We start from the raw sequence: 19955 nt of genomic DNA, 5'->3' as shown, positions 1-19955 counted from the left end.
GGCAATGCCCAGACCTACACCTGCAGACCATGTCATATGTTGGTGTAATGTATACAGTGCCACCTGCGGTTGGTGCAGAAGAAATGAGGGCTCCCAAAAACCTTTCATGCAGCTGATAGCCAGCATAGCAATAAATAATCAAGGAGATAACGGTATTTTATGAACCGGGCTGCAAAAGAGATCAAAGTAGAAACAGAAGGCAAGGACAAAGAAAACCAGCCCAAAGTCAGCTCTCCCTCAGAGCAAACTCTCTCGACACTTTATTAGAACCATACTAACAATCGTCAGGAAAGGAGAAAAACATGCAACATACCGCCACTAGAAGAGGAAATGATTGAGAGAACTGGGAGACCATGCCCAGGGCTGCTGGTCTCTACTCCACATGGTGGCATTTTCAGGACAGGACAGAGTATATTTTTGGCATTCCCTTCATTGAGCATCACTAACCACATCACTTCTCACACTGAGCTCTTGTACAGATTCCACACCTGCTCTTTTCTCACCCCTACTCAAAAGAAATGTGGGGGGGAATCATAGGCCACAAAATGCAAAGCTAGTACAAGCCGAGACTGACCCTTCCCCTTCTTCCAGTTACAAGTTCTGCTGGTCCCCAGTCATCTGCTTGAAGTCTGTTTTGTGGGGGCTCCATCACAGAGGAGGGATGTGTCACGTCTAATACGCAGCTAGGAGTCTGAGAGAGTTAGTCATACAGGATAACTGTGGTTTCAATGCATCGAGTGTATCCAAAAAAAGTAGAAAACCCACAAGGGTGTGAAATATCCTGCACCTGCTGTCTGCTCAGCTGCTCCCAACAGCCCTCTCCTGTGCTGTGCCAAATGTAGTGCTACAAGGCTACCCTATATATTATCTCTCTTATACATGGATTTATAGATAAATACAGAGAGAAACAAACTCACAGGAACTTGGGCCATGTGGAAAGTGATTTGCATGATCAATAGTATACAATTACCATTTCTTTTCCTGGAACTATTACTGAGGCCTTTATTCCTGCTTCTAGTATCCGTCTACATAGAATATTTCCCATGTCTGAAGCAGCATTCTTTAGGCTTTGCCCACGGCTTAGACACAAAGGTCAGGTCTTCAGCTGGTATGCACCACGCACTGTCAATTTATACTAGCTGAGGACCTTGGACAAATCTTTAAGAAATTAGAAAATATCCCTATAAGACACAAATGTGATACAAGATACACGTATCCTAACTTGGGGAGATATGGAGGGTTGATCTGTTTGTACACTCAAGGGCTACAGTGGCTGTAATGGTCAGTTATGGAACACACTACCATGCCAGAAGCTGATTCCTAAGCCTACTATTATAAAGTAGTAGCTTGTGGCCAGAAACATGGTGTGAATGGTGATGTTCGGTGAGTGGTTTTTAAAAAAGAATCACTGGGGAAAGTCCTCCTAAAAGACAGTTGGACTGAAAACTGGAGAAAAACCGTCCTCCTTCGAGCCAGTCAGCTTTCTTTTTGTATTGTACCAGCCCTTATGTTGCAAGAAAATCTGGACACTGCAACACAAGGGATGATTGTATGCTTCAGTCTTTGTGGCTTGACTGCAGACATGCCAGAGGATTCCATAAAGGCTGCTGTTCTGTAATGCTGGAGCAAGGGCAATAATTAAACTAGGGAAGAAGAAAATTACAAAATGTACAAAGAGGGTCTTCTTAGCGTAGAGGTCCCACACCTCATGAAGCACCATTAATATTTTTCCTTCTGCAGGAGAGAATTCCTCTCTCTCAGCACAAGGAGGAGAAAGAGAATAAGGAAATAAGAGAAAGTCAAAGACCTAACAAGGTCTGATATGAAAGATTTAATCAGCACAGAAGAACTCACCCTGCAACTTGCTACACCCCAACCTCCCAAAAAACTAGTTTCCCCCATCCAATATTAGACACATGGAAGTACAGGGATCTAAAGATTTGGGGTGCTTCTTTTCTATTTACTCATATAAGTTTTAGAAAATAGGCAACTAGTAGAGTTTGGAGTAAATGGCAGGCCAGGCTCCAGTCCCTTGTTTATGTCAATGGCATGATCAAAAGATGGAAGAAAATATGACAGCTCTCTTCACCTGAAAGTATCCGCTTGGTATACACAATAACAAAGAGTTTCTATGATTTAAAAATGTCAGATTTAATACTGTCCTAAACTGGTGGTCCCATCATTTGCTAGAGGGACATCCAGGGATACTGGAAGCTTCCTTAAAGATTCTCATCTTCACTTGGAGGCCTGGGATGCCTCAAGCCTCCATCAGAAACCTACAAGCAGCTGCCTACTGCCACACTGGAGTTAAAACGGGCGTTGGCCCGAGATAGTGGCATACATGAATTCACTGACAAACAATCCACACCACAAACTTGACAGCTCATCTGTTCCTGTTACCAGAGTGTTCAGAGGCCAGAACTAAGGTCATTAACCACAAATATTCTCAACAAAACAACAAGTTGTACAGAATTCCACCCTTCCCCTGAATGTTTGTCAACCAGAAACGAATGCCCCAAGCCTCTTGGGCCCAAGTTTTATATCAAACTATCCTAGAAGCTGAGAAAAATTCCTCTAGGTTTTCATATTTAAAAGTTTGCATTTTAAAAATAGAGCAGGACCTCAGAAGACACTGAAACCAGTGTCCAGGGTTTACATCCTCTGTTTGCCTCCACTATACACAAAACACACAGGGAAATGGAGGCCAAAAGCTGCCGATCAGCTCATGCTGGTAGGAGTCAGCACTTGTGGCTCAATATGGACATAGTATACATCTGTGCATGACCTGAGAGGAAAAAAATAAAGGCACCAAAACTTTGCTGCTCAAGAGTGAACAACCCATCTGTGGGCAAACGGCAGCTCCAGCTTTCGTCCAACTGAATTTAAGAGAAGCAGAGAGATATTTAGCACATTCATACCCCATTGTGCAACAGAGAGAAACGCAACACACTTCTTCCTTCAATTGTATGAAAGTAAAAATATTCCCTTTGTATTTCTCCTTTATTTTGCTGCTAAGCCCGGTGGCATATTGCCGCTTCTGCTTCTATTATGGCCGCAGAGTTGAAGGTGTACTTACTCTCAAAGGTGCTTAGATGTCCCAGGTTCTGTAGCACTAATGCCTTGGCTATCTCTATGCTGTTATCCAAATCTACCTGCATTTCTCATTATAAAGTGGTCAAAAGCAGATGGGAAGAAACAATGCCACACACCCTAGGACTGGTAGTAGCCAATGTTACAATGCACAATAATATATGTTTGTAAAAAAAAATCTGAAGGCAGAAGAGTTTTTGGTTTTTTTTGTAACCATGTACAGTCTGTGTATCTAGGACCACAAGAGGAGCCCCTGATTTCAGCCAGAGGAAGGCATTCCAGAATAGTCAGGAGAGAGAGATGCCAGTATGACTATTGGACAGCAGCAATAATTGGCAGAGAAGGCGTATTTCCTGCCCTGCTGTGAAATGGGATGAGCATGTACGTGAGACAAGGCACTGTTCCTGGTGGGGGAAGAGGAGGCTTCAGGAGTGAAGGAGGAGAGGTTCCTTATTGCTTATCAACAGCTCCTTGTTCAGCAGAGCTTTCCTTGTTGGTGGTCTGAGCATGCCAAGGGGTCTCTTTAAAAACAAACCAGCAGTTTCCAGCCCACAGTATAAAGTTGACAAAACCAAACAGCTGAGAAAGAAAGAGAGAAGTCCAGAGTTAATGTAGAAGCACTTGTAGCCGAGCTATCTGAGCAGACTGTATGTTGTAGAGCAGTGCAACCACTCTGGGCTGGAGCCAAATAATGAGGCAAATTGGGTTGATATGGAGATCTTTTAACCCTTTCAGAGTCAAACTGTGATAGCAATAAAATGCCCTAAGCTAGATCAGTGTGTTACAAAAACTCATGTTGCTCTGTTTTTCAGTGCCCTATATGCCTATGTTTGTCTATGTTTCTCTACTCCAGGTCCTTGGGCTTTGCAAGAAGCGAGTTTGTCTAAATGCTGACCTTGGAGCACTGAAGAGCTGTGGATGTTTTTGGTGGTTTTTGTTGTTGTTAAAGCAGAACAATGATTTTTTAAAAAGAAAGTTAGACTCTGTTTCTCTCTCTCTCTCTCTCTCTCTCTCTCTCTCTCTCACACACACACACACACACACACACACAGTCTACTGCTCTGTTTGTGGCTGGGGGATCCTCAGCACTCTGCAGGAAGTATTAAGGACAGCCTCACCTTCTACCTCCTATTGGAGGACATAGCATCCCAACACAAACAAGCACTGGGAAAGCTAAGCTGGCCAGTGTGAAGATGCTAATATTTTCATCAAGGTACAAGCAAGAATATACACCATTTGCCCACCTTTTAATTATTTTAAGGTATGAAAGAACAAGAGACAAAATCGTCTCCCACCCCCAAAAGATAACTAGATTTTGGTGTTTTAGCCTTATAAAAGCATTGCCCTAGTATGGCTTGTGCAGGAAAGTGAAACCCTTTTACTTTCCCTATAAAGGCTCCCGGGCCTGCGTTTTGGTAGAGTTAATCCACTTTGGAGGGGTTCCTGTGCTTTCATCTGCTTCTGCCAAAAGGGGAAAAAAGTTTATAGCCATTTTTAGATTTCCCATAAGAGTGAATGGGGAACACAGAGCTCCATTTTATACAGGGCAGCATAAAACCCGAATCACAGTTTGAAGTGGACAGAGAATCAAAAACAGATCCTAATTGTTTTTATAAGCAGATACAAAGCAAATTTTAAGGCCCATGCAAAACCTTAGTATGCTCACATGTTCTTTCTTAATGCCCTTTAATTTTCTTCTGTCTACTTCATCACTTTGGTCAACAAAAAGTAAAAAGTTCACTAGTTTTCAGTAAGTGTTTGTGAACAGTAGTGACTGGTGATTCTCATCCACATTTGTGAAGGCAAGGACCAAATGAGGTCAATAGTTATTTTAGAATCAATTAATCCATTAAAAAATGGCCTTGAACAGATGCCCTGTCTGTTTGTCTGCTCTTCAGGGGCTGAAATCTGTAGTTAGGTCATCACTAAGTTGCATATATTTTAGGCACTGCTGTACTCCATCACATATGCAATTTAAACCAGCAACCGCTGTACCAGTACTTATTTAAGTACAGATTTGACAAGACTGTTGCCAGTGCTGAATAAAACTGTGAAATGCCCATAATTAAAAAAGAATCAGGAGCTTCATATTCAGTACATGCAGACAGGCTGTTCTTCATTGGTGTACACATCAAGAAGGGCAAGACTTCTGAACGATGTACTTGGGAAAGAAAGATACCAACTGCATTTTTTTTAAAAGGTTAAAATCCATTAGTTAGTAGCTGTTTGTTGTGTCATTATACATCTTGCTCCACCCCGCCGCCGCCACTACGGCCGCGCACTTTCCCCCCGGAGCCCGCGCTGCCACCGCCACCACAGCCACCGCGGAGGAAAGAGGCACGGGGACATCGCCCAGGGCAAGGCGCGGGGCCGAGATGGCTGCGCGAGGAACCTGGATGGCGCTCCTCCTCCTCCCCCCTCTCCCTCTCCCTCTCTGCTGAAGCCAGGAGTCTTGCTCTCCCGGCTTCAGCAAAAGGAACCCGAAGCCTCCGGAGCACAGCAGGACCTCCCGCTGCATTCCGGAGGCTTCAGGCGGCTATCCCTGAAGCCTGGAGAGCGAGAGGGGTCGGTGCGCACCGACCCCTCTCGCTCTCCAGGCTTCAGCGAAAGCAACGTGAAGCCTCCGGACCACGGAGGGAGCACTCCCTCTGCGCTTCGGCAGCTTCGCGTTGCTATCGCTGAAGCCAAGGAGCCTGCATTCGCTCCATAGGATGCACACACATTTCCCCTTAATTTTTGGAGGGGGAAAAGTGCGTCCTATACAGCGAAAAATATGGTACATCACTACCTGTAGCTTTAAGTTACTCAAAGGGTATGAATGTCTGAAGTTATGAATGTGTATGAAACTAACTGAGCTCTATTAAAATCAATGGAGCTACACTCTATGGGTTCCAATGCAGCTGAAGCTCTGCCATTCCCCCCCCCCCCCAACCACACAATATTGCTCCCCAGACAACTCTTACCACAGAGATGTTGGCCAGGCCCATAGAAGGTGTGGCCCCAGCATTGCATACAGCAGTTTTGAGTTGACACACTGACATGGCAGCAATGAGACTGGAAGGCCGCGTAGCTGCTTTCACATCTGACAGACCTTTGCCCCAAGCTGAAAATGCCACTAGCCAGAAAAAGGTAAATGAGACGGTGACACAGAAGTCCTAGGGGGAGGAAAAAACAGAGAAGACCACAATGGCTCCATCTCATAGAACAGACTGCCCTCCCTATTCCACCCAAAAGACGCAAGCATTGAGGGCCCTTGATGTTGGGTCATTGCTCCATTCCATCTCTCAGGCCCTTCACATGGTGGGTCTACATGTGCCAAAAGAGCCACATCCAATTTTTCCACAGCTACCTAAGACACTCTTAAAGGATCTGCAAGCGATATGGGGTCATAACAATTCAAGTGGCTCCACACAACCCCAAGGGGAAGGAGTTTAATGACAGCATTAGATAGATAGTTTTTAACTAGTCTTTGGGCCATTTGGGGGCGGGGACGGGAATGCTGTTCCAACTAAAGAAGGCCCAAGATTCCACCCTAAAATGAGGGGTGACCAGGGTAAAGCTTCCTGTACATTAAATAGTTAGGTAGAAGCAGGAATTCCAGAAGGCGCAGCTTGTCATGTTACAGCACTGCAGGAAAATACTTGTACAGTGGTACCTCAGGTTACATACGCTTCAGGTTACAGACTCGGCAAACCCAGAAATAGTACCTCGGGTTAAGAACTTTGCTTCAGGATGAGAACAGAAATCCTGCTCTGGTGGTGCGGCAGCAGCAGCAGGAGGCCCCATTAGCTAAAGTGGTGCTTCAGGTTAAGAACAGTTTCAGGTTAAGAACGGACCTCCGGAATGAATTAAGTACTTAACCCGAAGTACCACTGTATACCAGGCACCATCCAGATCCACTCAGTGCATAATATGGTTGTGTGAGCTGCTCCTCCAGATTGTCCCAAGGATAAACTGAATTAGAGAGTTTAGGGAAGCACTTCCTATTTGGATAGAGAGAAGTGTCTCTTATCCAAGGAGTGTTTTAGAGACTGGTTCTCCGGGGTTTAGGTCCTGCATCAAAGAGCAGAGGACCGAAGTGAAATCTTACCGCAAAAGGAAGCTTCTTATTTTCTTTGTAGAGTGAGTGAAACCGTAGATAGACTGCCAGAGCTGCCATGGTATACAGGAAAGAAAAAACACCCAAGGTCACAAAGAACTCAGCAGGTGCTGAAAAGTCTCCCAAGAGATGCAGCGTCCTTTTAGCAGTAGATCCTTCAATACAGTCTGGCATATCAAATGGAACCTTGTACAACCTGGTCAGGATGAAAAGGAAAGAGAAAGAAACATGTTTGGTACGACTTAGCACATCTGGTACAGAGCTACCTCTGACAAACAGGGGTGAAGGTTGAGACAGATGATAGCTTTTAAGTGAGTTAAAAGTAGTTGAGATTTATTTTGCCCCACTCTCACTTCAGGTCAAATAGATTGTGCAAGGTTTTTGAAGCAGAACAAAACCCTGTAGCACCTGTTTATCAAAGTGAGATGAATGCACACACCAAACAGCAAACAAACCCCTTTCCAAAGTTCCTGTAGCTCTCTGGGAAAAAACACCTCAAACCAACAACCGCAGCCTAGCTCCAGCCTTTCCAGGATAGAATCATGCCACTCTTCTCATTGGGCAATAAAACCATATCTGCATCTTTGCTTATCCTAATCAGAACACACTTATCGTAAGGCCTGATGACAGGTGGTGCCTTCTCTATATGGCTTGCTGTGATAGTACATTTCACCCTTACTCGGAAGGAGCAAACCTCTTGGGTACTGATACAGCTTTCAAAAAGATACATGTGTGGTAGAGATGCTTTGACATGACTTGAACAAGACAATTCCTTGAAAGAAAGAAAAATAGCACCTCTCTGTTTTTAATTACCGTATTTTTCACTCTATAACACGCACCCGACCATAACACGCACATAGTTTTTAGAGGAGGAAAATCTGTAGGCATGCCACCCGTAGGCATTCCCTCCATAACACGCACAGACATTTCCCCTTACTTTTTAGGAGGAAAAAAGTGAGTGTTATGGTGCAAAAAATACGGTACATACTTGAGCTTCGGGGTACACTCTGTAGGTTTCCTCTAAAAGTATTAAACCAACTTCCTACCAAAACAGAGACAAGGTGGAAACATCTATGAAAGACACCTCCTTCCTTGAAACTTACTGGGACTGTTCTGGCAGCTACCACTTTGCAGGATCAGAGTTTTTTACACCTTCTGCTTTCCAAAGACTCAGCTTTCCAAAGCAGTGACTTGGCTGATGCACAGAATTGCAATTTTCATTTCATGGAGAAAATTGGTTGGGCTAGGACTTTGTAAAAGTGTAGTACAAATATACATACCCCATCTTCAAAGAGACCAAATATATCAAGCGCATGGAGCGCATATTAGCTGTTTGGATATAATTTTTGGTCACTAAGAAGAGCTATTACAGTTCTCCATCTAGCTGCTATCGGGTGGTATAGCACCAGCAGCTCTCTACATTATATAAATAGCCTCTAGCCTTTTCCCACATGTGCCATTTGAACCAGGCTGGCACTGAAGTCAGAAGTTCTGTAGCTTGAGCCCTCAGCAACAGCTTCCAACATAAAACTGTGTTTACCGACATTAAAATCAGGAGGTTTCCACATTGCAGACAAGAACTATAAAGCCAATCTGCTTATCTGCAGCAGATCAAATGGTTTGCAGGTTATGTGAAGCTATTCTGCTTATTTTAATAAGCAAGAGCCCACAGAAATCATCTAGAGGGTAGAAAAAGGCAGCTATGATTCCATTGAAAAATGCAAACTTACCACTGGCTTAAACAGAGAAAAATTAATGTTTCCAAGTCTGTCTAATCGCTAGCTTTTTATGTTTAACATACCTCTTAGAAAAGGCATTGTTAAGCTCACAGGCTGCAGTTTAAGAAGGATCTAAGGACTTGTCCAGATAGTAATTTAACCATCAACACCTAAGTATATAGGGCTCCCTGCAATGGAGGCATGGCCATGACAGAACAGGTGTGAATTCCACCACCCCCCAACCAAAAGGTAGCAGGTTCTGTGATATACTAAAACACGAATAATAATCTAGAAGTCAAGCAGCAAGAAGAGCTCAGAGAATGAGAGCAAAAGCCTCCTTCATCTAAAGTGCTTCTCAACTCATACACAACACAATTCATTATTCCAAGTGACTATTCACCAGATACTTCATTCTGTGTTTTCTCTGTTAGAACCACTACCACTCCTCCCAATTTGTTCTTCTTGTCAAAGGCATCTCAATAGACTTCACAGACATGCCTCTATTTATAGCTATCAGATGTTGGCAGGGAAGCAAAGTTGCAGAGATAGAACCATGCTCAGATCCTACATACACTGAGTGTAAGATTGATTTCATTCTAACTTTGGCCATGTCTGTACTCATCTGACAAGTCTTGTGGTAGATCCCTAACATACAAATCATTTAATATTGCTAGCTTCTTACTTTCCAAGAAAGGTAATCTCCTGATTTGGCATGGCAAAAGGACCTATGAATGCCCCCCACAATCTGACCCAGTCTCTTGTTTTTTGCAGTGGCATTGAACCCCAAAACCACCTAGACTAGGACTTAGCAGAACATAGATAGTGGAAGGGAAAGAGGAGAGCAAGCAGCAAAAAGGAGGTTATTGGTTTCTGTGCATTACTGTCTTGTCTTTATTATGCCTTTTGTGCTTTGATCCTGTATTTTCATGCTGTGAACCGCCCTCAGATCTACAATTGAAGGGCAGTATACAAATTTAATAAATAAAATAATTTAAAAACATTTCACATGCTTATATGTCTCTCAACAGATGACAGATGCATCAAGTCAGTTGCAGCTTTTAAGTTTGCTATGAAGGGCATAACCCTCCTTCCCAAAACAAATCACAGAGCACTGAGAATTTACAAGTACAGTGCTGTCCAGACAGCTTTCCCTATGCAGGTCTTCCAGCAGTGATTTTGAAGGGGTGTGTGTGTGTAATGACAGTCAGTGTGGGGTTTTTTGCTTTGGATTAGTTCAGAAGACAAATTTGTGCTAGACTCTGATCTGCTGTTCCTCTGTCTAGCAGTTATTAGCACAGAGATTTTATTGTGTCAGGTGCACCCATTCATTTAACATTTATTAAACTCCCCAATGGTAATGCCCTTAGAAAGCTCCTTCCTTATCATTTCAGCCCTGAGTGATCACCCCAGTATCAGTGGAAATACAATATAATGCATTTAAATCCACACACACACAAAAGGAAGAAGGGGGAACTCAAAACACAGTTGAAACAACACTGGCTAGAGCTCCTCCTGAAACAAGTCCAAGGCCAATGAAATCCTCCAAGAAGTGTTGGTGTGTTGGGAGGAAAGCATCCTCATCTCCTCCTTGGTGGCATTGCAGCAACAAAATTGCCTGCAACCAGGGAGTCTCAGGAACCTGTCCATATTAAATAGCTATGCTTGGACAAGCTGGAAAAGGTGATACTTGCCTTAAAGGGCACCTAATGAGGGAAAACAGGGGGGCTGGTTGCGCTGTGGTTTAAACCATCAAGCCTCTTGAGCTTGCCAATCATAAGGTTGGCAGTTCGAATCTGCACGATGGGGTGAGCTCCCATTGCTTTGACTAAGCTCTTGCCAACCTAGCAGTTTGAAAGCATACCAGCACAAGCAGATGGAGAGGTACTACTGTGGCAGGAAGGTAAATGCCGTTTTTGTGTGCTCTGGCACTCACCAGTGTGTTCTGTACACCAGAAGCGGTTTAGTCATGTTGGCCACATGACCTGGAAAAGCTGTCTGTGGACAAACGCTGGCTCCCTCAGGCTGAAAAGCGGAGATGAGTGCTGCACCCCATAGTTTAATTCAACTGGAGTTAACCATCCAGGGATCCTTTACCTTTACCTTTTTACCTGAGGGAAAATGCCCGGGACAGATGGACTCCTCTGATATGTTCTGGTGTCCTGGGGAAATGGGGCTGTCCACATTCAAAACACAACAAGGAATTAGGGGAAATTAGGATATGCCCAACAGGGAATTATGGGAAATGTTAAACTGATGACCCAATTCTACAAACTCACTGCTTAGAAGCAAAAACATCCCAATTAGCAGTGTTCACTCATGAGGTTCTCTGCAGATCACCAAAAATGGCACATTAACACATTTTCTAACTTATCTTGCAATGTGACAAGAATTTCTCTTCATTGCTAACATGGCTGACAACTGATTTTGTCAAAAGCCTATGTCCAAAAAGGGAACATAAAATAGGTAGGCGTATGGCAGTCTCTTACAAGTGGATAGAAGCTGAACCATATGTATCTAAGGGTGCCTTCTCCCTTACATTCCCATTAACAGAACTATGTTCTACAGTATCTTCTTGATGGCAATGTCCGTTTACCTTATGATGCTCACATAGACAAACATGTCAGAAAAACTAACAGTGTCTTTCTCTGGTTCTCTTAAACAGTATATTTAAAAACAAAAAAGTCACATTTGAACTTGCAAGGAACAGGTCTGATGCATTCTGTAACTACTTTCTTTTGCTAGCTTCCAAACAATGGGTGAGTTATAGTCCATATTAAAGCAAATATATATTCTATTTCATTGCTGATGCTTTTACTGTATTTGTTATTTGCTGTTACTAAATGTGTTGCTTTAATTAATCTGCATTTTAGTATTTGTAAGAGTGGTGTGTAAATGCTTTGATTGGTTAAATAAATATGTTACTTCGCGTTAGCAGAACTATTCTTCTGTGAGCACATTCCTACAACATTGGGGGTTGCTTTAAGTTAGGAAAAAGGTCGGGGAGCAGGACACACAATAGAGATGTATAAAATTAAGCACGGTGTAGAAAAAGCAGAGAGAAAGATTTCTCTCCCTCTCTCAGAATACTAGAACCCAAGAGTGGCTTGCCTGGTGGGGTAGAGGCAGAGCAATGCTGCTACGTAATGGCAGGGGTGAGAAGGCAGCAAGGTCATGGCTTGTGGACAAACCATAAGAGGCAATTCAGGGCTCCTACTGGTATGTCCTCACAACCCCAACCTCACCATCTCATTCCTACCAGTAAGTGGCAGTGATGCCACTGCCAGCAGGCTTCTGCAATGAAGAAGATCTAGAACAAACAAAGATCTAGTGGGAGATCTAGTACAAAGTAGCCCTTCCAACTCTGAGTCACCAACTTAGATAGCTTTGAAAGAGGGCTAGGCAAATGCATGGAGGATAAGGCTATCAGTTGCTTCTAGTGGCAATGTCTATATGCTACTTCCAATATCAGAGGCAATATGCCTCTAATTACCAGGTAATGGGGGTAATGAGTAGACATGGACAGTTATGTGTGTGTCCTGCTTGGGGACTGAGTGAACAGAATTCCCTGATGAGATGGTCTTTTGGTTTGATCTAGTAGAGTTCCCCTCACGTTGGAAGGACCCGAAGAACCATAAAACTAGTTGCATACACCCCAAGGGGGGACTTTGTGTTTGTGTTTCCATATCGGTGCCCCTGTATGCTGCAGAGCAAACCAGTTCTGAAATCAAAAAAAATTACAAAGTTGGTTTGAGGTGTTGCGTTGGGGGCGGTTGTTCAACGTAAATTAGGAGGAAATCCTATTAAGCCTGTACAAGCCCTTGGCATGCCTAACCCCAATAAACCACACAATTCTCTCCACACACACCCCAATGTGTTTTGAGTCATTTCCTAGAAATCCAGAATTTTAGAGTTGGGATACTCTGGAGTTTATCCAGTACAAGCAGAAATTTTGCAACTAAGTTTCATTTCTTCAGGAAGCCTTTCCAAACACAGGCAATATGAGGAGCTAGAAACAGAATCATAAGGACCATGATGTACTTAGCTACAATGTCCAGCTCCACATAGTATCTCCCAAGTTAACACTCAGTAAGACTCCCATTTACCTGAAAGGATATCCAAACTGCACAGTGATAGCAGTTGTCTCTTTAGGACTCTCATTGCATTTCACAGTAGCCCCTGTTTCTGCACTGAAAGAACCACAGGCTCCAAAGGCAAATATGGCAAAGAGCTGGAGGAGAAAGCAAAGGAGTTTAGAACTAAATGTGTCCTAGTTGGTAGCAAACAGTGGCACAGGCTCTGGCATCATGCAGGACAACAGATCTGGCATCAACTGCTATGAACTATCCAAGACCTAAAAAAATCACAATCATCCAGGCTTGTCTTGCAAAACATTAAGATCAGCTCACATGCAGGCCACAATGATAAATGCCACAATCCATGTGCAATCCATGTGCAATCCATGTGCAAAGCTAGCCAATTAATTGGGGGGAGGAGAGAAGCAGACAACATATTACTTTTCATTGAACTACTCATCTTTAATATAATACAACCCAAGATAGTTAAATATGGTTTTTTCTTTTAAAAAAATACGCTTCTCATCTGGGTGTGTTATCAGTAACCTCCACAGTACTAAGTACCTCTCCACTACAATGACAGTAACAAATAAATGTCAAGCTGGATTGTGCTAAGGTTCTTAGGTAGAACTTACTGGTTTAGAGAAAATGAATCTTGGGAGTTTATTAATTTCTACAATTATCTGGTACAACAACTGAAAGAGGTCAATTTTTATAAAAATTAAAAAGTAATTTGGTCCAAGTTCACCACCAAACTATATACCAAAGAACAGTTGTTCTCTACACGTTAATAGTTTTTTATTATCAGTACCATTAACCCAGAGTTACATACAATCATCTCAAAAGCAAATGCCAATGCATTAAAAAGCAGAAGTCTGAAACTTAAAATCTCTCTAACTAAGGGTTATTCCAGTTTAGCATATCATGCCAACCAAGAATATACATGCACCGAGATCAGTATTTTGTTTTGCTATTAGGCCCAAGCATGTCTACATACCGACACAGGCCCATACAAACCTAGATTAGGCCTTTTAAGATGCTTCAGCATTACAACAACAGCAAAAAGAGTCAGCACTTGCCCCTGTTTTGGTGTATGACACCTAGGTGGTACCAGTGGACAACAGGCCCAGCAACAGCTCAGTTGATAGGATCAAAGCTGCTAAAATCATTGCATATAGCATTCTTGAGAATTAAATGCTCAAACATGAAAGGAACTTGCAGGCAAGGGATATAGCTTTAGCGCTAGTCACTCATTGCACCACTACAGCTGAAGAACTTCAAAACTCGGCCGTCCAAATACAAGTGCAGGGAAAATGAAACCTATGTGAAATCTGCAAACAAATTAGGTGGGGGCCAGGGCTGCAGCTGTTCATATTTCCGACTATGATGGAAGCATAAATAAAAAATTAAAAAAAATTAATAATGCATTATTATTCCACAAGGGAGCAACTATTTTCCATGACCTCTGTTTCTACACTTGTTCCTGCCTTCTGAGAAGCCAAGAGGCCTGGGTTAGGGAGTTTGGGCCAGAGACACCTACAGGAAGTGGTCACTATGCCATCCTACATCGCTGGTAGAAACTGAATGAAGCGCCAAGCTAAAAACGTCATCGTACAGCAGGGGTAGGCAACCTAAGGCCCAGGGGCCGGATGCGGCCCAATCGCCTTCTCAATCCAGCCCGCGGACAGTCCAGGAATCAGCGTGTTTTTACATGAGTAGAATGTGTCCTTTTATTTAAAATGCATCTCAGGGTTATTTGTGGGGCATAGGAATTTGTTCATTTCCCCCCAAAAAAATATTGTCCAGCCCCCCACAAGGTCTGAGGGACAGTGGACCGGCCCACGGCTGAAATAGGTTGCTGACCCCTGTCCTACAGTCTGTTCACTAGCCAGTCATATCAACCGACTCCTCCCTCCAGAACTATATAATCCTATCTAAGATCTACAGTACATTCATTCAGCAGTTCATGACAGCACCATAATACTCATCAAAGTACTGTATCCATTGTTTCCAGGGGTGGAGGGGGAGCTAAGACCAAGCTGCAAGCATAATTGACTGAACTTAACAAAGTAAGCAGCAACAGTCCAAATGCTGAACTGGTGTAGATTTGAACTACACCCAATTTGGGCCAAATATGTGGAAGAAGTGTAGAAGGAAATAGGGACTGAACTGAAAACAAAGGCATTAAGGGATATGGGCCCTGTTTCTACTGAGATCCTGCCCTTTGTTTTCCAGGTCTATAAATTGGCAGGACACATAAGAAAAAGATTTTATATAGGGTGAATAATGCTGCAATAGAGCAAAACACCATCTTCACCGTACCATCACCACAACAGATGGCCTGATCAAGCCATGCACAAATGCTTCCACACTCATTGGGGGTGGGGGGAGAACATGCAAAAAGAGATCCTAACACAGCACAGGAGAACTACTTATTTAATTATACCATGCTCCTTCAGGAACTATTTGTATTATTATCCAAGCCGCATAATTGGATGCTACTAAGGCTATTTATTCCATTCAAAGAATCCAAAACCCATTTTAAGATCTCAGGTCTAGTGCTTCCCTTACTCTTTTTTTTTTTTAGGGGCGGGGAGCCATCAATGGATGCCTCTCTCTTTTTAAGTCACATACGTTTTTGGCCTATGCCCCCAAATGAAAACCTCTTAAGACTGATTTATACCACCATTTTTCCCCCACAAAGAGGCAGGCAGGCTATAGAGACTTAGTGAGTTATAGAGTTGGCCAGACAACATAATGGAATGTGAAATGTAATCTGTTGCTTATAGGGAGAAGAGCCATATTCGCAAAAATTGAGGTGCACACAGAAAATAACCAAGTAGGCAAATACTGCACATCGGAGAAGGCATGAACACTAATACTGCTTCACAGAAAGCAAGTCATTGTGTTGTCATTAGTCTTTGATGCTGCATTGTTCCCATGATCCACTGCTTTAATCGGCCAATTTTTTCATGAGGTCCCCACTGATGCAGGTATGGGAAGCTACCAGGTATCACTGGACACCAGCTCCCACCAGTCCCAACCCACTCGGCCAGTTGTCAGAGATGATGGGAATTGTAGTCCAATGACACCTGGGGACAGTCTGGAGAAACAGGAAATGTTGCCTTTGCCCTGCCTGCCCTTGGCACTGCCATACCTGCTGGAACTGGTGTTGCTTCTCTGCCTGCCCTCCCACTGGTGTGGAAGCAGCGCCAGCACTGGCGCCAATTTTGGGTGAGATCTCGCCAAAATCACACAAGATCTTGCACACTCTGTAAGATCTCTTGCAATTTCAGCCAATACCAGCATCACATCTGGTGCCTTGGTGGCTCCTGCCACCTGAGGCAGGTGCCTCAGTTTGCCTAATAGCAGAGCCTGCTGTCTGGAGGGCAACATACCCCCCATCCCTGTCCTATAGCAACACCTGTAGAGTCGGAACTGTGCTGGTTGGAGCTGATGGGACTTGAAGTCCAAAGTAGATGGAGGACACCAGATTGGAAAAGGTTCTCTTATGCTCTTCAGTATTTGTGATGTGTCCACACTGACCTTCAACCTATCCAAGACTGCACTTTCTTATGAAATGGATGCCAGCTCAGTTCTGTTTTGTTGCTATCAACCCTCTGCCTTTGATTTAAGTTTTGTCACCAGGTAGTGGGGACGCGGGTGGCACTGTGGGTTAAACCACAGAGCCTAGGACTTGCCAATCAGAAGGTTGGCGGTTCGAATGCCCGCGATGGGGTGAGCTCCCGTTGCTTGGTCCCTGCTCCTGCCAACCTAGCAGTTTGAAAGCACATCAAAGTGCAAGTAGATAAATAGGCGGGAAGGTAAACGTTTCCATGTGCTGCTCTGGTTCGCCAGAAGTGGCTTAGCCATGCTGGCCACATGACCTGGAAGCTGTATGCAGGCTCCCTCGGCCAATATACCTCAGAGTCGGTCATACCATCTCCTTTTGGCCAAAAGGGGGGTGGGATCCACTTGAAAGACCTGTCATGTTGTGCCAACATGAGCATTTAGTGAAAGTAAATGCAGGTTCCATGTGTTACAACTGTATTGTGGAGCTACTTAGGAAAAAGTACATATCTTAGAGTTTTTCTTTTCTTTTCTTGTAGGTGAGAACAAGGGCTCTTCCCTTTTCATGAAGACATTTAGCTCTAAATAAGGCTCATTCATTTCTCATTCTTGCAGCGACAGAAATTTGGGCATTTTCCTGGCCACCCATTAATCCTAGGGAAATACCCCGAGCCCCTCCAACCCTTGGGCTCCAAACTGGGGACTAAATAAGACCAGGGCTTCTAAGCTCCCCTTGGGAAGCCTGAGAAGAGAGCGAATCCGTGAGCTCAGGGACAAGTTAAGGCGCGGTATGTGCAGGATCAGAACTCCAGAAAGGTTAAACCCGCCCGAGTGAAATGTGAGCGCTGCTAACGCCAGCTCCCATGCATACCCCAGTCCACGAATCCAGACTCCTTGCACATAGAAGGGCTGCCTTAGAGGGCAGGCACTCGGGCGTCTCCCTCCCGCCCTCCCTCCCAAGTCTGCCCCTGCACGCCGCCTCCGGTTCGCAGCCAGAAAGTCGGCTCGCAGGGTCCCACCGCCGGAGAAGGGACGCCCCCTTTCTTCAAGTCCCCCTGATCTCCGAGGGCCTGGTCTCTCAGCCCGTTTGCTGGACGGCAGCGTCACCTTCCTCTCCCCCGCACCCCCACCCCCCCAAAAAAAGGTTGCACGGGAGGCCGAACTTACCCACTCCAGCACCTTAATGAATCCCAGGGGCTCCTCCAAGCGCCCCCAACGCAGCCCCAAGAGCAGCTGGGCCTGGCGAGGAAAGCAAAAAAAAAAGGGGGGGAGGGAAGGAGGGAGAAACAAGGGCAGGGAGTTCAGGTCAGCCAGGAGGGAAAGCCCAAAGAAGAGGAGGAGGGGAAGGGGCGTCGGAAAGAGGAGAGAGAACAATGCGGGGGAGGGAGAGAACAGAAGAACGACGGGGAGAGAAAGTAGCCAAGAAAGGGCGCCCTACCACCGGGCTCTGGGACTCCTTGTCCGCCGCCGCCGCCGCCCCCCTCTGGGCTCTGGGCTCCGACATTCTCGGCGAGGAGCTGCTGCTGCTGGTCGTCTGCACGGCAGTGGCTGCGGGGAGCGCGGCTTCCTTGCTTCTCCGCCGCGCGGACGGAGGAGTGGTCCAGGCGAGGGGAGCCGGGGCTGACGACGGCCGGGGCTGCAGAGGCGCCTGCTGCTGCTGCTGCTCCCTCCTCCGCGGAGCTGCGGGGAAAAAAGCCCCGTCGAAAGTCCTGTCAAACTCGCAAGTGGAGGCGCGGGTGGGGAGGGGGAGAGGGAGCGCGTCACGCGGCGGCGGGCGCACATGGAGCTTGGCGCCCCCCCCCGCGGGCGGTGGGCGGAGCCTCTTGCCTGGCGGCTCCGCCTTCCCCCTCGAAGGGACGGGCGGCGAAGGCGATCCGGATCTGCTCTGAAGTCTTTCTTAAGCGGCCTCGCTTGTCTCGAGGGTTGGGACGTGCCGGTAGGATTGCGTGACAGCGCAATCCTAGCCAGATTTGTGCAGGTGTAAGCCCTGCATAGGGGGCTGGACTAGATGACCCTGTGGACCCTCTAGTAAAATCAGTCAGTGCGGAATCAGTGCTTTAGGTAATCAGTGCTTTAGGTAACGTGGGGTTAGGATCGCAGCCTCAGTGCGGGCACAGAAAGACCACCAAACTCTGATGAAACGTACTGAGTTGTGAAATCCTGGTTGTTTCCGTTGAGCTGTAACAGTTATAAAGAGAAAAAAAAGGTGGCTAATATCTTCTAAACTAAACTAAACTAAACTAAACTAACCTAACCTAACCTAACCTAAACTAAACTACTAAACTAAAAGCATGTTAAACTCCAAGCAGCAGACCTTTAAACAAACGTGTTGTACTGCTGCTGTTTGCTTAACAAAATTCAGTGAGAAATTTTGTTTTCAAAACACACAACTGTTTGATGGGGAGGAAACCATGTAGGTGACTTGCTCCCACCCTTGGCTTCCTGTTGTCTGTCTTGTTCACTTTTATGCAAACCAAGAGCGCCAGCCAGCGCTCCTTGTTGCTTATCAGATATAAATATTTAGTTGGATTGCGTTCCTGTGGCCCCAGACCAATAAGAGTCAAATGGAAGAAGGCTGGACTTGGGGGTGTTTGATATTCTTGCACAGCTCTCTACCAGAATGAATCTGTACATTCCTCGTCCCCAGTGGATTCATCCTACTCCCTTCTTCCTTTATTGTTATTTATGAAGGCTGGTGGTGTGGGGCTGACTACAGTCATAATAGCAACAAACGTGCCTAACTAGAGGAAGTATTTCATATTCACCAGGAACAAAAATGCTAGGAAAATGGGTAGCATCCAAGTAAAGGTTACTTGGAGTAGACCGACTAAAATTACTGTACCTAAGTTCATCATTTCCATTAATTACAGTGGTTCTGCTCATGAGTATGACTAACATTCGATACAATCCTCTGTAATACAGAATTTCCAGTAGAGTAGACATGTTTGTCTGTTGCAGGAAAAACAACACGCCTTACTCCACCTTGTGCAAGGGAAATTCCTTTCCTTCTCCTCCCTCTACATGCCCCTCATACCCCTCAAAACTGCTCTGGGTTTCCCCCAACCCTCTGGAGCAGATCTGGGGAGGTGTGGGGACAGATGGGAGGAGGAGAGGGAGGGGAAGTTTTGTTGTAAGAGCCAAAGTCTTTCCACTTGTGCAATGACTTCGTTGGAGTCATCATTCAACCCCATGTTGTTTTTCTAGCAATAAGTATGTAACCCTGGAGAAGTGACTGGTGCCCCATCTAAGAGGCTTCTCAGTTGTAGGTAGTACAGTATCTTTAGTCACAAAAATGTGGCAAGCTTTTGTGTTCTCTTGAACTCCTCAACATGGAAGATGTTGCACAAAGGGGATGGTTTTCTTCGTCCCACCACTTTGTGTTACATCTTGCCAAATGAAGAGTTC

At 45.0% G+C, this 19955-nt stretch overlaps 1 protein-coding gene across 1 annotated transcript; it reads right to left on the bottom strand.

Moving 5' to 3' along the window:
* Positions 1–226: 226 nt before the first annotated feature.
* On the bottom strand, positions 227–18438 carry SYPL2 (synaptophysin like 2). The gene is made up of 6 exons (XM_083509454.1): positions 17989–18438; positions 17718–17789; positions 13011–13135; positions 7181–7385; positions 6054–6245; positions 227–3669 (listed from the first exon to the last, which is right to left on the bottom strand). Exons 1-6 carry the CDS (start codon positions 18052–18054, stop codon positions 3541–3543), a joined length of 789 nt encoding a protein of 262 aa, XP_083365580.1. The 5' UTR covers positions 18055–18438; the 3' UTR covers positions 227–3540.
* Positions 18439–19955: the final 1517 nt, after the last annotated feature.

Source organism: Podarcis liolepis (assembly GCF_965112155.1).
Source record: "Podarcis liolepis genome assembly, chromosome: 6".
Classification (NCBI taxonomy): Eukaryota; Metazoa; Chordata; class Lepidosauria; order Squamata; family Lacertidae; genus Podarcis; species Podarcis liolepis.
The sequence above is the reverse complement of the archived record's forward strand: the minus strand, read 5'-3'. Positions and strand labels throughout refer to the sequence as shown.